This window comes from Gopherus flavomarginatus, chromosome 3 (genome assembly GCF_025201925.1).
Source record: "Gopherus flavomarginatus isolate rGopFla2 chromosome 3, rGopFla2.mat.asm, whole genome shotgun sequence".
Taxonomy (NCBI): domain Eukaryota; kingdom Metazoa; phylum Chordata; order Testudines; family Testudinidae; genus Gopherus; species Gopherus flavomarginatus.
In genome coordinates this window covers 71659183-71676115 of record NC_066619.1, presented here as the reverse complement: position 1 = coordinate 71676115, position 16933 = coordinate 71659183, and the positions used below count along the sequence as shown (strand labels likewise).

At 41.9% G+C, this 16933-nt stretch overlaps 1 protein-coding gene across 5 annotated transcripts in view; it reads left to right on the top strand.

Moving 5' to 3' along the window:
* The window catches only part of EPB41L4A (erythrocyte membrane protein band 4.1 like 4A), a 207696-nt gene extending 206184 nt beyond the window's left edge, over nucleotides 1–1512 (top strand). For all 5 annotated transcript variants that reach the window (XM_050945784.1, XM_050945783.1, XM_050945781.1 and 2 more), the window contains one exon: nucleotides 1058–1512. In XM_050945784.1, coding sequence (XP_050801741.1) covers nucleotides 1058–1180 — 123 coding nt within the window. In that variant the 3' untranslated portion in view covers nucleotides 1181–1512. The remainder of the gene's footprint in view (nucleotides 1–1057) is intronic.
* Nucleotides 1513–16933: the final 15421 nt, after the last annotated feature.

The window sequence follows — 16933 nt, the reverse complement described above, 5'->3', positions numbered from 1 at the left end:
CAGCTATGTGTCTGTTCAGTTGAGACATGGGGACCTTGGCATGAGCTGGCACCTGGTTTGCTAGCATCACAGTGGGGTTTGTGGGTTTTTTGACATCTCAGTCTGGCTAAACAACATTTAAAAGATTGATTTTTTCTTAATAAGAATTAAGAACAGTTCAACAATAAGTATGAATTCTTCACAGGGTTAATATTAACCTGGCATGACTGAGTCCTTAAGGAATAATGAGAATTTCACTGATTTATTTTTTGCATACTCAGGAATTCAGTATGTTGTCTTGTTTACCTTCTGTTTGGTTTGAATCTGTTGTCCTGGAAGGCATTAGGAGCATTGGGGTATCCCACATCAGCTAAACAAGCACTGTCAGGTCATTAATGCCTAATGAATGCATGTTTTTAATAACTGGCCAAATACCAAATAATTTAGTCTTGGTATTTGTTGGCTATAGAATATGAATCCAAACAATGGCAAGGAACAACAGATAGGGGCGAGGGAAGGGGTCAGGCTAGTAGGAATAAGCATGTAATGGGTGTCTGCAACAGGGAGGGGTGGCAGAAGTACCCTGGCCTGGGCCAATGGAGAGAAAAGGAAATTAGTTTTGGTATATGATCAGATGCAAATATTCTCCCACAATGCTGGTATAGGTAAGTGAATCAGAGTTGTCACATCCTTAGCCTACATTTCACCTGCAAAGTAAGCAAATACCCATCCCATTCTGCTAAATGGTGATGGATCGTTTATATCTGATTATTGCCACTATTGTAACAGATCACTCTGTTTTTTTGGAGTCACTGTACAAAGAAACATCATAGCATTTTTGAAAGGGACACTATAAATAATTCAACAAGGTCTATTTTTAATATTTAAGCCCCAGTCCTGCATAAGGATCCAGCGCTTGGTCCCTGTGCTCTTAAGGAGTTCCACTGACTCCAACAGGACTCTGAGGGGCTCTAGGGTAGCAGATTCCAGTGCAGGATTGAGGCTAAGCCTATAGCAAAGGAAGAGATGAAGGAAGTAATATTTTAATTTTTCATTATATTTTCAATATTTTCAACAGAGGCGAAATGGGTCCAAAGATAGCCTGACAGAAGAAAAATCTCAGATATCGAGCCTGGATGGAAAAAACAGTGCAAAGATAATAAAAACTGTACATGCATCACGCCTCAAAATAGAGACTTGATTGCTATAATGGAGTTCCTTTGAAATTGGGAATTACACAACAGTTCAGATACTCTTTAGCTGGAAAATGTTTCTTTGGCATAAGAAAAGAAGAAAAATGTAAACTGGAGTGGTGGTAATTTCCTTAAATTTAAAACTCCAACCTGCTTGCTCTGAAGAGTAATCACTGTTTTCATCACTGGTTAACGTTGCTTACGTGATTGCAAAGAAGTTGACTGGTTAGACAGTTGGAAGGGAAAGTCTTACTACAATTCAACAATTGCCAGATACTGTATTTTCAAAAGAGGAACAGAGGAACTGTCATGACAGATCAGACCTTGATCTAATTCATTCAGATGCTTCAGGGGAAGTGGTAAAACCCTCATCATACACTTGGCCAATTGTGCAATACTATATAATAGTGAGGAAATGTCTTCCTGACTCCATATGACGATCAGCTTATACTCTGAAGCATAATAGCTGTTATGTTTATTTTAGCCTAATGCAACTGCAGAGACTGTTCTTGTTCATACAAATGTTGAATCCATGTTTAGATAATTGCCACAATCGTATCTTGTGGCATTGAGTGTCCTGTAAAAATGGATTTCCTTTCACCAATTTTAAATGCATTTCCTTTTAATTTTAAATATCCTTTTATTGTATTGTGACAATACTTGATTAGCCTTCTCTGTACTACTATTTTACACACCCCTACCACATCTCTTAATTGCGTAATAAGACTGCCGACTACACACAGACTCTAAATGCTGGCTGGACAAAATTGTACTATAAACCTTGGAAACACTTCAAAGTGGCTACGTAAGATGGGGTTGGCTAACAGTTGGTTCTTTGGTGCAGGCTTCATTGAGCTAGTCTTTTTAAGCTCTTATCATATGAAATCCTCCAATAATTCTAATCATTTTTAGTGCCCTTCTCTGGACTGTTTCTTCTGCTCACTCATTTCTGAGATAAGATGACCAAAACTGAATGCAATATGCAAAGTGAAGACAATATCACTGAATTATCTAGTGGCATCTTTTACTCTATATTCGCTTTGTAAAACACTGTAACATCTTACTTGCTTTTTTGTCTGCTGTTGCATGTTAAGCATATTATCTTCAATGAGCTGTTCACACTGATGCCTGGATCTTCTGCTGAGAGGTTATGTCTAATTTAGAACCCATCATTGCTTCTTTGAATGTGCTTTACCTTGCACTTGTCAACACTGAATTTCATCTACTATTGTGCTAACCAGTTTCCTGTGTCAGCTAGGCTGTTATGGAGCCAAGCAAAATCCTTCTCAGGCCTATAAGTAATTTTGTATATATTTTCTAGCCCACTAACCGTCTGGCAGAGGTTGACTAACCACATTGTACACTACTTGTTCTACTACTGTTTGCTCAGTCTACTCTTCCATACTGATAAGTGGCTATTTAGCCTTACTTTTCTATGCTATTGTTTAAATCAGTTTTTAATCTCTAACAGGCCTTTACCTCTTATCCTGCACTTACCAAGTTTCCTCAAGCACCTCTTGAGAGGGACTTCATCAGAAGACTTGGGAAAGACTAACTAATTTGTCAAGAGACAAGGTCGATGAGGTAATATCTTTTACTGGACTAACTTCTGTTGGTGAAAGAGACGAGCTTTCGAGCTACACAGACTCCCATAGGATGTCCTCTCTATTCACTGAGAGTGAGTGGTGCATCATGGGAACTATAGTCCAGCCAGAAAGCCTGCCCCAGAGGACAATGGGAGTACAAGGCACCTAAACTACAATTCCTGGTGCAATGCATTGTGGCATCAGTTTGAATTAGAAATGTTATCTTTCAGCAAAATATTTTGGCCAAAAGTGGAAACTTTCAGGGGCCAGGGGAGAAGGGAGGAAAAGATCCTCTTTTCTGACCAGATTTTAATATTTGTAGATTCTTCATTCTTAGTTCCTTTAGAATGATGAATGCCATCCAGTACAGTATTGTTTGTATTGTGTCAATCCTAATGAGGATCAGACTCACTCTGTGGTAGGTACTATACTATCACACAATCCCTACCTCCATAGAATTTCAGTCAAATCTGCTATTAATTTTTTCCCCAGTATTTCTATTTTTGACATTGCTTCACCTTCACTACTGGTGTACAGTAATCCTCGGATAAATATTACCAGTGTCCAGTATTTTTTTGCAAGTGCGAAATAACAAAACAAACAAAACAAACAAAAACAGCCTGTAAAATAAAAATGGAAAATCCTGCAGCAGTGGTAACTGTCCTGTGAGACTGAATCCAGCCCTCCCATGCCAGGCGTTGTGACCTGCGGTTTGACTCACTGCCATTTGGCTCAGTGGCTGCCCTCTCCCCTGCACCATCAGAGGGGCAGCCAGGCCAAATCTAAGCAGTTATGTGACCCTAAGTGCCAGGGCACAATGCCCAGAGCAGAGAGTTGGGCCCACCCCAGCAGGAAAGGAGCCGCTAGCTGCATGCAGGGCAGGCTCACTCTGCAATCCCTGCCCCTCGTTTCCAGGCCTCCCACAGTAAAATGAAATTCCCCCCAAACCCTGCAAAGTTATAAAAATAATATCATCCCAGGGCTCTAGATATTCTCTCTTCCCTTGTGGTGAAGACTAATATAAAAGCACTATTTAGTTTCCCTGCAGTTTCTTTATGCTTTTTGAACCTCATTTAGACTGGCACTCACACAGAATTGGGCTAAAACATTTTTAAACGTGGCTCAGTTTTGTTTACGGTGCGTGGTCAAACTGTTTTTAAAGGCTGTTTAATAAGATTTCTCACTGTTGCAATCTGCTTCTTTGGCAATACAGACAGAGACAGTCATTGTTTTCTTTTACACTCTGATGGCCTACAGGACCCAATACCACTGTCAGCATACTACTATTCTGATGAATCTAAAGAACTACATTACCAGAAAAAAAAAAAAAAACCCTTACTGAAGTTTTGTGTCATAGTACCACTTTTTGGAATGCTCCCAAGGATATCAGAATTATGACTAACCATACTTAATCCTAAGTAACACACCGGAATTGATTCAGGAATGTACTGTAAATCAAGATACACCTCACCTCGTTTGTTCTAGAATAAGCTGTTCTGAGGAGCAATTCTCCACGATGTGTTTGCAGTGATGTTTATTCATTGCCCATTATTACTGGTATTTTGTTACTTCCCTGATGTTTCTCAACATTCTGACTTCTTTACTGAGATATAATCTGGTAAAACATCCCCATTACTATACAGTACTTGTACTTTTATGATCTGAATTTTGTATCTGCACAGATTTCACATCCTGGCACTCTTCAGTCTACGGCATTCTGTATGTACAAACTATTCCTACACATTTGACCTAATTTCTCTTTCCTGTCTAGGGTAGTTTATGGGTTTTGTAGTTTCTAAGCACTCACAGCAAGAAATCGTGGTATTTCATTTATTGCATGATGTGTCAGAAATGCTAGGCTTTCTGGCTTCACCATTTTTTCATTTATGCTTCTTGGTAGGTACATTTGTAAGGTGTGCATATTATTATGTACCTCATCTATGACTGAAAATTGTTTCAACTGTACTTCTAATGTACTTAGCAGGTTTTACTGTGTACCTTGTTTACTTCTCATTAGCTGCCATCTTAGTCATAGCTTATTTTAAATAATCCTTTAAAACCTAGCTAACTTTATGTGCTGGCAGTCTTTTCCCCTTTGGATAAAGAGGAAACCATCCATTCCTCAAGGACTAATATACTTAACCTCCTATTCTCAAACCTCTTTTCTCATTCGCACATTGAAAAACTAATTCCACATTGAAACAGCTTAGTTAATAGAATAAGAGAGAAAGCTAAGGTAGAGGTCCTGGATTTAAACTGCTGATCTTATTTCCAATTAGAAGGTTCAGTTCTTAATGACAAATACTACTTTTTCCTAGAGTTAGCATGATTAGACACGGTGCAATTTTGGCTACATATTGGGGAAAAAATAAGAATTATATACAAATGATGGTTACACTGAAAATAATTCATTTATTCAGATATATAAACTGAAAAATCAAACACTTGTTCTGACTGCCAGAAGCAAGCAGAGACCATAGTAGCAGCACTGTATCCTCTTATTATATAACACAAGGTAAAAATTCTCCATACTGTAGTCACTTGGATTTAAGTTGCTTTACATCAGATCATTTGCAGAAAATGCTGATTTAGTTATATAACATCCTTTAACAAACAGGACCTTTCAAAGGTGCTAATCACCAGAACCACTTACTGTATTGCAGCTGTATATTTAAGCTTGGCAGAATTTGATTTTATTTTTTTATAACTTTAACAGATATTATTTTATGCATTTTCCCTATTCGTATTTTAAATTTTCAGAGTTATGGAAAATTATGGGGATGGTGAGAATATTTAATGACAGCAGACATTGAGATTCAAAAAGTTAGTTATTTTATAAACCATTAAAACAAATTGTCAGTTTCACATGTCAAAATATACAAAGTAAATACCCTAAAATCAAACTCTAGTAAGTTTTCAGAAGCATTTTTCTTGCTTTGCCTAGCTGTACATTTTGATTATTATTGATGGAAATATTTTTTGTCGGTTTGTGTGTGTGTGTGTAGTGAAATTGAGATTTACTGACATTTCCCTATAAAAATCTAATCTTTCCAAGCCTATGTATACTATATGTAGGTCTAGTTAATGGAGCACTTGGCTGGGATTCAAGACCTGGGTTCTAGTCCCAGCTCAGCCACTGGCCTACTGGGTGACCTTGGGCAAATCACTTCAACTCTGTGCCTCAATTTCCCCATCTGTAAGATGGGGATAATGTTCCTCCCATGCAAAGTGCTTTGAGACCTACAGATGAAAAGCACTATATAAGGGCTAGGTATTGTACCATCTATCACTCATGTTTTCCTATCACTTTAACACTGACCTTGCTTCTTCAGAGTATGTTATGTGACAAGTCATATGTTCTGACCACTAAATAGCGCTCTCCACCCTGAGACATCTGCTGCATTTCCTATGTTGGTCTAACTCAGTAGCTAGTATTGTCACTGAGAACTATTGTTAGTGTGCCCCTCTGTATATCCATGTAGCTCTTATTCAGATTCTTAATCTGCAACTGTTATTTAGGCTAATCTCTTTGTATTGTTGGGCTCTTGGCCCCAAAAACATTATCATTTTTTCTGTTCAATATCCAAACAAGCCAACCATCTTTGTACAGTTGAACTCAGATGCAAATCAAGATTCAGTGAATTTTAACTCCCTCATGATTTCAGGATAACTTTTACTATAAAGCTAATTATAAAGATAGCTGTTTTAAAATACATACAAGATCTCACATCAGGCTGTGAAGTATGTACTGTATGCACACAAAGTAAAAAATTATCTATGAAACAGTGTGTGCTTTATTTTAAATTGAGTTGATAGGTGGCAGTGTCAAAACTTATGTCCAGGTTATTTAAAATCAAGTAAAACTTAAATTTTAGCATAAATTTTGTGTTTGCATGTTGAGTATATCATTTGCACCACATGAGAAGAAAATCACTGACTAATTTGATGGTAACATCTGTGTAATGCCAACTAAAAATCAATTTGGGGATATAACTTCACCAGAGAAAATTTATTCCATGGTAGCTGAAAGAGGTGCCAGTAAGTGTTCTTACACTCTTAGAATGAAGTTTCCATTGCTTAAACATTGACAAGCATCAAACTATCTTCCCAATGCAAAAAGAATGGTCTAAAATATAATATATGTGATTTTTCATAAATCAAGCTGCCTGGCTTTCTTTTGTAAATGAAGGACACACATCTTCTTAAGTCTCTGGCCCCTAATTTCTTCCTACATCTGTTTCCTGGATAGCTCATACAGTGAAAGGAAATCACCTCCCTTCCACATAAACATTTCCATGTGCTTCGGTTCTTGTGAGAATTTGAAGAAATATAATGCAATCTGATAGATTACTGCACGGGTAGGCAACCTATGGCACATATGCCAAAGGCGGCATGCGAGCTGATTTTCAGTGGCACTCACACCGCCCGGGTCCTGGCCACTGTCAAGGGGGCTCTGCATTTTAATTTAATTTTAAATGAAGTTTCTTAAACATTTTAAAAACTTTATTTACTTTACATACAACAATAGTTCAGTTATACCTTATAGACTTATAGAAAGAGACCTTATAAAAAGGTTAAAGTGTATTACTGGCACGTGAAACCTTAAATTAGAGTGAATAAATGAAGACTCGGCATACTACTTCTGAAAGGTTGCCGACCCCTGGATTACTGTATGGTATCCTTCTCCTCTGATTAATGTACAATAGTGACACTTTTCAACTCTACATATACATAACTTGCCAAACAATACTAAAATCCACTCAATAGCTATGCTAAGAATGCTTGGGCTCATCAGGACTGGTAGTCAAGCTATTTCAGAAATTCAGTCTATATTCTGCTCAATGTAAATAACTTGCCTGTTCATTGTGTGCTTGACCTTAATGAAAAACACAGGCTTTCCCCTCTATACTTAAAAGCAGCAAAGAGTCCTGTGGCACCTTATAGACTAACAGATGTATTGAAGCATGAGTTTTCGTGGGTGTTCACCTACCCCGCTGATACTCCTCTATATTTAAACGTTCAGGATTATCAGAGACGCTCGAATCATCACTAGAGAATCAAACAAGAGTTTAGGACACCATGGGGCAGGATCAGAAAATTAAACCAGTGTAAAATAATTTTCAAACAAACAACTCCCAATAAGGCAGACCAAAAAATGGATGCCCCGTAAGCCTAGCTGTAATTGAACACAACAGGCATGTTCTCCTTTTTCCTCCCTTATTTCTCGCAAGTATCCCTACCCACTATTGCAGGGATGTAGAAGTACCCTCTTAGAACAGATTAGGCAATTGCCTTCCCCTAGAGAATTGAAAAGAAGAGATTTTCCACAATTTGAAGAACAGTGAAGAGGCACTAGGGAAATTATCACCATTACAAGCAATAGTGACTTTGCTGAATGGGTTTTATACCTAAGTCCTGACAATGTAACAATCTGAATGATGATTTTAAGTAGAGCTAAATTCAATACTTTTTTATTTCCCTTGTAACTGGCTTTGGCAAGGTACCACCCAAATGAATGGTGAGCTGTCTTCAGGTATCAGAATTTATTTATTCTTATTTTGCTGATTAGCAGAATAAGTTGAGTGAGAAAATACTTGTCACAACACATACTGGTATACATGGTAAGATCACTGAACAAGTTCTCTGTAGGTCATGAGACTCTGGACAGTAGAAAGAATAATAATTTGCTGTAAGAAAGAAAATGTCATCCACTAATCTATACTGACTGTTTTCATTTATTAAGTCTATCCTCAATCAAATTATACTGGCTTGAAAAAATATTGTATGTGGTTTGTTGGTATTAAGACTATGAATCCAAATGAGAACTAGAACAAAGGTGGTGTAGCAGTGTTGTTTTATTGAGCCCTTTCCTCCTGTGGTTCTCAGCCTTTTCTATACCAGGCTCCCTCTTCCATCAAACAAGGGGAGGAAGGGCAAGGTAGTTGTGACTTCCAGCCACATGGCTGCAACATCCAGCTTAATAATTCTTGCCCTAGACATTAAAACAGTAGTTTTTCTTGTCCACTCAGGATTTTTCAGATGGCTGCTAAAGACCATTCCTCCTCCACTGCCCAAGTTTTTAAAAGTTAATGTCAGATCCTAGTGAGCCTGTAAGAGTAAACTGACAGAGCAAGTGGAAGGAAAAACCCATGCCCTTTAAGAATCTAGGCTTACCAGAGAGCAGGCTTTAGGAAGTTTGACTACTTCGGCCTATGGGGTAGTCCAGTTGGTTTCACTCACTGAGGTCTGGTCTACACGACGCGTTTAAACCAAATTTAGCAGTGTTAACCCAATGTAACCCTGCACCCGTCCACACGAGGCCCTTTATATCGATATAAAGGGCTCTTTAAACTGGTTTCTGTACTCCTCCCCGACAAGAGGAGTAGCACTGAAATCGGTATTGCCATGTCAGATTAGGGTTAGTCGCAAATTGGTGGACGCAAATTGACGGTATTGGCCTCTGGGCGGTATCCCACAGTGCACCATTGGCTCCGCTCTGGAAAGCGATCTGAACTCGGATGCACTGGCCAGGTAGACAGGAAAAGCCCCGTGAACTTTTGAATTTCATTTCCTGTTTGCCCAGCGTGGAGCTCTGATCAGTGCGGATGGCGATGCAGGCCCAAATCCAAAAAGAGCTCCAGCATGGACCGTACGGGAGATACTGGATTTGATCACTGTATGGGGAGACAAATCTGTTCTATCACAGCTCCGTTACAGAAAACGAAATGACAAAGCATTTGAAAAAATCTCCAGGCTATGATAGACAGAGGCCACAGCAGGGACTCAACACAGTGCTGCGTGACAAGCGTAACGGAAAGCCAAAGAATCAAATGGACGCTCATGGAGGGAGGGGGTACTGAGGACTCCAGCTATCTCACAGTCCCCGCAGTTTCCGAAAAGCATTTGCATTCTTGGCTGAGCTCCCAATGCCTGTAGAGTCAAACACATTGTCCGGGGTGGTTCAGGGTATATCTTGTCAATTTACCCACCCTCCTCCCCCCCCCGTGAAAGAAAAGGGTAAAAAATCGTTTCTTGACTTTTTTCAATGTCACCGTATGTCTACTGCATGCTGCTGGTAGACGCGGTGCTGCGGCACTGAACAGCAGCATCCTCTCCCTTCCCCTCCCCAGTGGCAGACGGTACAGTACAAAATGACTGATAGCCGTCCTCATCATCCTGTCAGTGCTCCTGGCTGGCCTCAGTGAAGTCGGCCGGGGCGCCTGGGTAAAAATAGGAATGACTCCTGGTCATTCCTGGCAGATGGTACAGAACGGCTGGTAACCGTCTTCATCATAGCAACTGGGGGCTGAGCTCCATCAGCCCCCCCCCCCTTTTCATGTCTAAAGAAAAGATTCTGTACTGCCTGGACTATCATAGCAGTGGGAGGGATGGTAACCGTCTCTGCTACCTTGCGAAGGCAAATGAATGCTGCTGTGTAGCACTGCAATGCCGCCTCTGTCAGCAGCATTCAGTACACATACGGTGACAGTGACAAAAGGCAAAATGGGCTCCATGGTTGCCATGCTATGGTGTCTGCCAGGGCAATCCAGAGAAAAAGGGCACGAAATGATTGTCTGCTGTTGCTTTCACGGAGGAAGGAACGAGTGACGACATTTACCCAGAATCACCCGCGACACTGTTTTTGCACCATCATGCATTGGGATCTCAACCCAGAATTCCAATGGGCAGGGGAGACTGCGGGAACTATGGGATAGCTACCCACAGTGCAACGCTCCAGAAATCGACGCTAGCCTCGGTACATGGATGCACACCGCTGAATTATTGTGCTTTGTGTGGCCACGTGCACTCGACTTTATACAATCTATTTTACAAAACCGGTTTATGTAAAATCGGAATAATCCTGTAGTGCAGACGTACCTTGATAGAGTCGAGTCCTAGCTATTAGTATCCTATTAGTTGCACTTACCTTGCAGGTGCTGCTTCTCCTCTTACTGAGTAGAAAGAGTTTGTATTTTATAGGGTCCCAGCCTTCTCCCACTCCTAGCATGGTTTGCAAAAGCATGCTTCCTCAGTGAGAGGAAAGGCAACACCAGAGAAAGGCATTGTGTGACAGTACCAGTGTAAGAAATGTTACTTGAAAGATCCTGTGAAGATAAAACCTGCAGGGACATAGAAGTAAGGACTTGAAAAGTGAAAATGACTTTGAGGGAACTGGTACTTAGAGTGAGCAATGGATGAAAGAAACAGTACATACTACCGCAAAAGGGAACTTCCGTCTTGTTTTATAGCTCCCAGATCAAGAAGAGAAAAGGCCACGTAAATAACTACTCCGTATATCTTTTTTCTTACCATACTTCTTGTGAGCAGGTCATCCTTGAACATGCATTTAGGCAAGGCTCTCTGGTAATAGCATTGTCAAGCTTGCTAGTAGAAAAGATACCAAATTGAGTGAGCATTTTAAAGGCTTTCAGTCTGCTTGACAGAGAAGTACCTTTTGATGACAGATATAAGGTATGGACATGAGAAGAATGTTGGCAGGCTCAGAAAATCCTAAAGTTGGGAGTATCAACATCATGTGGGAGAGGCATTCCCAATGAATCTGCAGCATCACTTTTTTCTAGTTAAGTCTACTGTAAGGTGTGGTCAGTCAGTAGGGGCCTGAAGCTCATTCTGAGCTGAAGTCACCAGGAAAATTACCTTAAATGTAAAGATACTTAAGCTCACAAAAATAGATCAACAAAGCTGATAGCTCCTTTTGAACCAGAAACACATTAGTAACCCAAACAAGAAAATGGCTTTTCCCCCTTCCCTGAGTTTTCAGAAGTTTTAAGCCTTGTAAGAATCCAGTGCCAAGAGGCTGTAGAAACACTGGTCTAACTTCAACTAGTTTCTGATAGGTCAAACTACTTACCAAGTTACCTGACAGAATCAGTCTCTTTTAGACTGACGGGTCAATGTGGGTGAGGTTATCTTTTATTAGACCAACTTCTATTGATGAAAGAGAAGCTTACACAAAGCTCTTCTTCAAGTCTAAGAAAGATGAATGTGGTCAAACTATCTACAGAGGGCAGTAAAGGGACTCATTTGGGCCCAAATGCACCCTGCCACAGAGGCGCTGATTGACATATCTGATGAAACAACATGATCTGCTTGTGGGGGATGATACGAGGCACCTTCTCAGACTGATGGGAAAAGTTGAAATCTGAGCGAGTGGTTATAAATTCTCCCTCCAGTGGATAAAAAAGGCATTCCTTGCTAACACTGAGAATGAGCAGAATGGTAAATTCTCATTCAGGTGGATGGAGAAGAAATCCATTCTGATATCCCCAATGGATAGTTTCTGATCTATAAACTACTTGTGAGAATGTCTTAGGTGGAGTGAGAATAAAGCTGGCAGCAGAATATCAGCAAGGGAGAATCAAGGCACAGAGAACATTGCTAATATACTAAGAGAAGTGCCTACACGTGAAACCAGGTAAGGGTTGCAAAACAGCAGCACAAAAGTAGGGGCCTTACTAATGTGAGTAACTACCACAAAGAAAAGGTATATTAATGAAAGGCCACCTGAAAAAATACTGTTGGAACCTAATGAAGAGCTGGATCAATAGCCAATGAAGCCAAGGCCATGTCTACATTAGAGTTAAGTTGACTTAAGTTATGTCGATGATCTTAAGTAGCTTTAATACCATCAATAGAGCACACCCACACTCCTTGTGTTGGCTAAGCACATCCACAGTTGTTACTCTTGCATCGACAGAAAGAGTGTTGCATTGTGGACAGCTATCCCACTGTGCACCTCATCGCCCTCTGCCACTGGGAGCTCTGGGAACAGATCACAGTGCACCATGCAGACGTGCTTGTCCTGTGATGCAGTTCTTTCCGTCCCACCATTCTCTCCCCCCCGGCTCCAATGAGCTACCTACTTCATTTCAAGCTGTTTTTCAACAGCCCTTGTAAACAGTGTGCCTGCCCTCTCTGCCTGACAGCATGGACCCTGAGCTACTGACTAATCTGGTGATGGGCGTTATGAACACAGTACAGCTGGTCCTGCAGTATTTCATGAGCTGTGAAACAAAGAGTGAATCTGTGATGCCTGTCCTGCTGTCTGCCATGGAAAGAAATTATTCAAGATTGCTGCTGGCATTCAGAGAATAGTTTGCCATAAGAGTGGCCATACTGGGTCAGACCAAAGGTGCATCCAACCCAGTATCCGATCTACCGACAGTGACCAATGCCAATATGTTTATTGACCCCTTCAAAGACCTCTAATAGATTAGTAAGACATGATTTCCCTTTACAGAAACCATGTTGACTTTTGCCCAACTATTTAGTTCTTCTATGTGTCTGCCAATTTTATTCTTTACTATTGTTTCAACTAATTTGCCCGATACTAATGTTAGAGTTACCTGTCTGTAATTGCTGGGATCACCTCTAGAGCCCTTTTTAAATATTGGCGTTATATTAGCTATCTTCTAGTCATTGGATACAGAAGCTGATTTAAAGGACAGGTTACAAACCATAGTTAATAGTTCTGCAATTTCACATTTGATTTTTTTTCAGAACTCTTGGGTGAATGCTATCTGGTCCCGGTGACTTGTTACTGTTAACTTTATCAATGAATTCCAAAACCTCCTCTAGTGACACTTCAGTCTGTGACAATTCCTCAGATTTGTCACCTACAAAGGACAGCTCAGGTTTGGGGATCTCCCTAACATCCTCAGCAGTGAAGACTGAATCAAAGAATTCGTTTCGTTTCTCCACAATGACTTTATTGTCTTTAAGTGTTCCTTTTATATCTCAATCGTCCAGGGGCCCCACTGGTTGTTTAGCAGGCTTCCTGCTTCTGATGTACTTCAAAAACATTTTGTTATTACCGTTTGAGTTTTTGGCTAACTGTTCTTCAAATTCCTTTTTGAATTTATTACATTTTTACACTTAATCTGGCAGTGTTTATGCTTTCTGTTTACCTCGCTAGGATTTGACTTCAACTTTTTAAAAGATGCCTTTTTATCTCTCACTGCTTCTTTTACATGGTTGTTAAGCCACAGTGGCTCTTCTTTCGTTCTTTTACTGTGTTTTTAAATTTGGGTTATACATTTAAGTTGGGCCTCTATTATGGTGTCTTTGAAAAGTGTCCATGCAGCTTGCAGGGATTTCACTGTACCTCTCCTACCCTTCCCTATGTCATTGGTACCTACATGTACCATAACCGCCGGCTCCTCCACAGCACTACACATAAGTCTATCTAGATGCCTCGAGAGATCTGCCTGCCTGGTGCGAAGGTTGCAAGTCACCATACGGTTCTCCTGGTCATCACAAACCCAGCTATCTATGTTTCTAATGACTGAACTCCCATTACTAACGCCTGCCTTTTCCTAATGACTGGAGTTCCCTCCCCCAGAGAGGTAACCTCAGTGAGAGAGGATACCCCAACATCATCTGGAAGGAAGATCCCACCTATGGGACAGTTTCCCTCTGCTCCTGTTGGCTGATCTCCTTCCCTAAGCCTTTCATCCTCCTTAACAGCGCTGGGGTGGTACAAATCTAGTGTCCCGGAAAGCCTCATCAACATACCTGTCTGCCTCCCTTAGCTCCTCCAGTTCTACCACCCTGGCCTCCAAAGCCTGTATGCAGTCTCTGAGGGCCAGGAACTCCTTGCACTGAATGCACACATATGCCACCCACCCACAGGGCAGGTAATCATACATGTTACATTAAGCGCTGTAAACAGGATAGCCCCGACTCTACTGCTGGGCTTCTGCCTGCATTCTCTCCCACAGCTACCTAGGTTAATGATAGGTTTTTGATTATAGTGTAGTTTAAAGGTTTTAAAGAATGGCAACTGTACCTCACCCCCTTCCCGCAAAGCTCCCTGGTTGCTTGCTCACTGCTTTATAAAGCCCTGGCTTTCCTGATAGCCCCATCCCCTGACTAAGGCTCAGCCAACGAACAGAGGTTTCTCGATTTCAAATCTTGGTTTTTTTTTTAAATTAGGGTTGGAAGGGACCTCAGGAGGTCATGTAGTCCAACCCCCTGCTGAAAGCAGGACTAATCCCCAGATTTTTACCCCAGTTCCCCAAATGACCCTCCTCAAGGATTGAACTCACAACCCTGGGTTTAGCAGGCCAATGCTCAAACAACTGAGCTATCCAACTCGTGGCCACAGCACAGGGTCCTCCAAACAAACTCAGCACACAGCAAGTAACCCCCAACCACAAACACACACTACAGACAGCCACTACCCCAAGGATCCTGTATTTGCTCCTCCTTCACCTGGAGAACTCCCGCTCAAAACTCTGTTAGCGGCCCTTGTTCGCAAAAGCCATGATGGACCATCGGTCCTGGGCTCAGGAAACAAGCACTGAGTGGTGGGATCACATTGTGACGCATGTATAGGATCACAAGCAGTGGCTGCAGAACTTTTGGATGTGCAAATTCACCTTCCTGGAACTGTGTGCAGAGCTCACGTCAGCACTGCATTGCAAGGACACCAGAAAAAATGGTTACTAACCTTTCTGTAACTGTTGTTCTTCGAGATATGTTGCTCATGTCCATTCCTGGGTAGGTGTATGTGCGCCGTGTGCACTGTCGCCAGGTTTTTCCGTCAGTGGTATCCATTGGGTTGTCTCCGGCGCCCTCTGGCGTCACACCTCCATAGCACTTTATATAGAGGCCTGCCAACCCACCACCCCCTCAGTTCCTTCTTGCTGGTAACTCCGACAGAGGGGTGAAGGCAGGTTTTGGAATGTTCTTTGAGATATGTTGCTCATGTCCAACAGTTACAGAAAGGTTACTAACCTTTTTTTCTTCGAGTGCTTGCTGATTTCCATTCTTGTGTAGGTGAGACTCAAGTAGATGCAGGAGGTGGGTTTGGAGTTCAATGAGAAGTGGAGTGTAGTACTGCTCTGCCAAAACCAGGATCATCTCTAGCCTGCTGTGTGATGGCGTAGTGAGGAATGAAGGTGTGGATTAAAGACCATGTTGCTGCTCTAGAGATATCCTTGACGGAAACCTCTGCCACAAATGCTGCAGAAGGCCCTCATGGAATGTGCCATCAGTGCCAGAGCAGGGACCTTTGCCAGGTCATAGCATGTGTGAATACAAGAAGTAATCCATGAAGAAATTCTTTGGGCCAAGTCGGGAGGCCCTTTATCCTGTCTGCCACTGCTACGAAGAGCTGAGAAATCTTCCTGAACGATCTGGGTCCTACCTATGTAGGCCAGCGCCTGCCTGACATCTAATGAGCGGAGCCTCTGCTCCTGGCTATTGGCATGTAGCTTTGGGAACAAGGCGGGAAGAAAAATATCATAGTTATTTGTGGAACTCTGACACCACCTTTGGGAGGAAAGCTGGATGGGGGCGCAGCTTCTCCTTGTCCTTGAAGACAACGTGTATGGTGATTCTGAAGTAAGGGTCCTACCCTACTCTTTTCCATTTTACCAGGTATGTGACTCTGGTGGATGGCTTTCTGCTCCCGAACGGAACCTCCTGAACCAGGCTTGAGCACACTAATTCCGAAGGGTTCAGCCATGCAGCTTCTAGGGCATCAGATGGAGGGACTCAAGGTTCGGATGAAGGAGACATGAGTGTTCCTGGGAGATCTAGTCTGGAACCAGTGGTAGGGTGATTGATTTTCCAACTGAGAGCTCCAGGAGGGTGGTGGCCCAATGTTGGTACAGCCAGGCTGGTGCTATCAGGATCAGGCTCACTCCCTACCCCCCCCTTGACCTTCAGCAGGACCTTGTGTATGAGCAGAATGGGTGGGAATGCATAGACAAGATGGTTCTTCCAAGGCAAAAGGAATGCATCTGCAAGCAAGCCCAGACTGAGATTCTGAAAGGAGCAGAACTGTAGACACTTCCTATTGTGTTTTGTTGCAAGCAAGTCTATCTGGGGAGTTTCCCACCTCTGCAAAATGTCCTTCATAACATCCGGGTAAATGGACCATTCATGTTTGGCAAAGGACCTGCTGAGATAAGGTGCTAACCTGTTCTGGGCCCCTGGAAAGTAGGAAGCCTTGAGGTGGATTGAGTAGGTTATGTAGAACTCCCACAGGCTTCCTGGCATAGGTGAAAGGAGCACGCTCCACCCTGTCTCTTGATATAGAACAGAGGTTCTCAAACTTCATTACAGCATGACCCCTCTTCTGGCAAAGTTACTACATGACCCAGGGGGGAGGGGAGGCAGGAGATACCCAGGGTGAAGGGTAAGGGG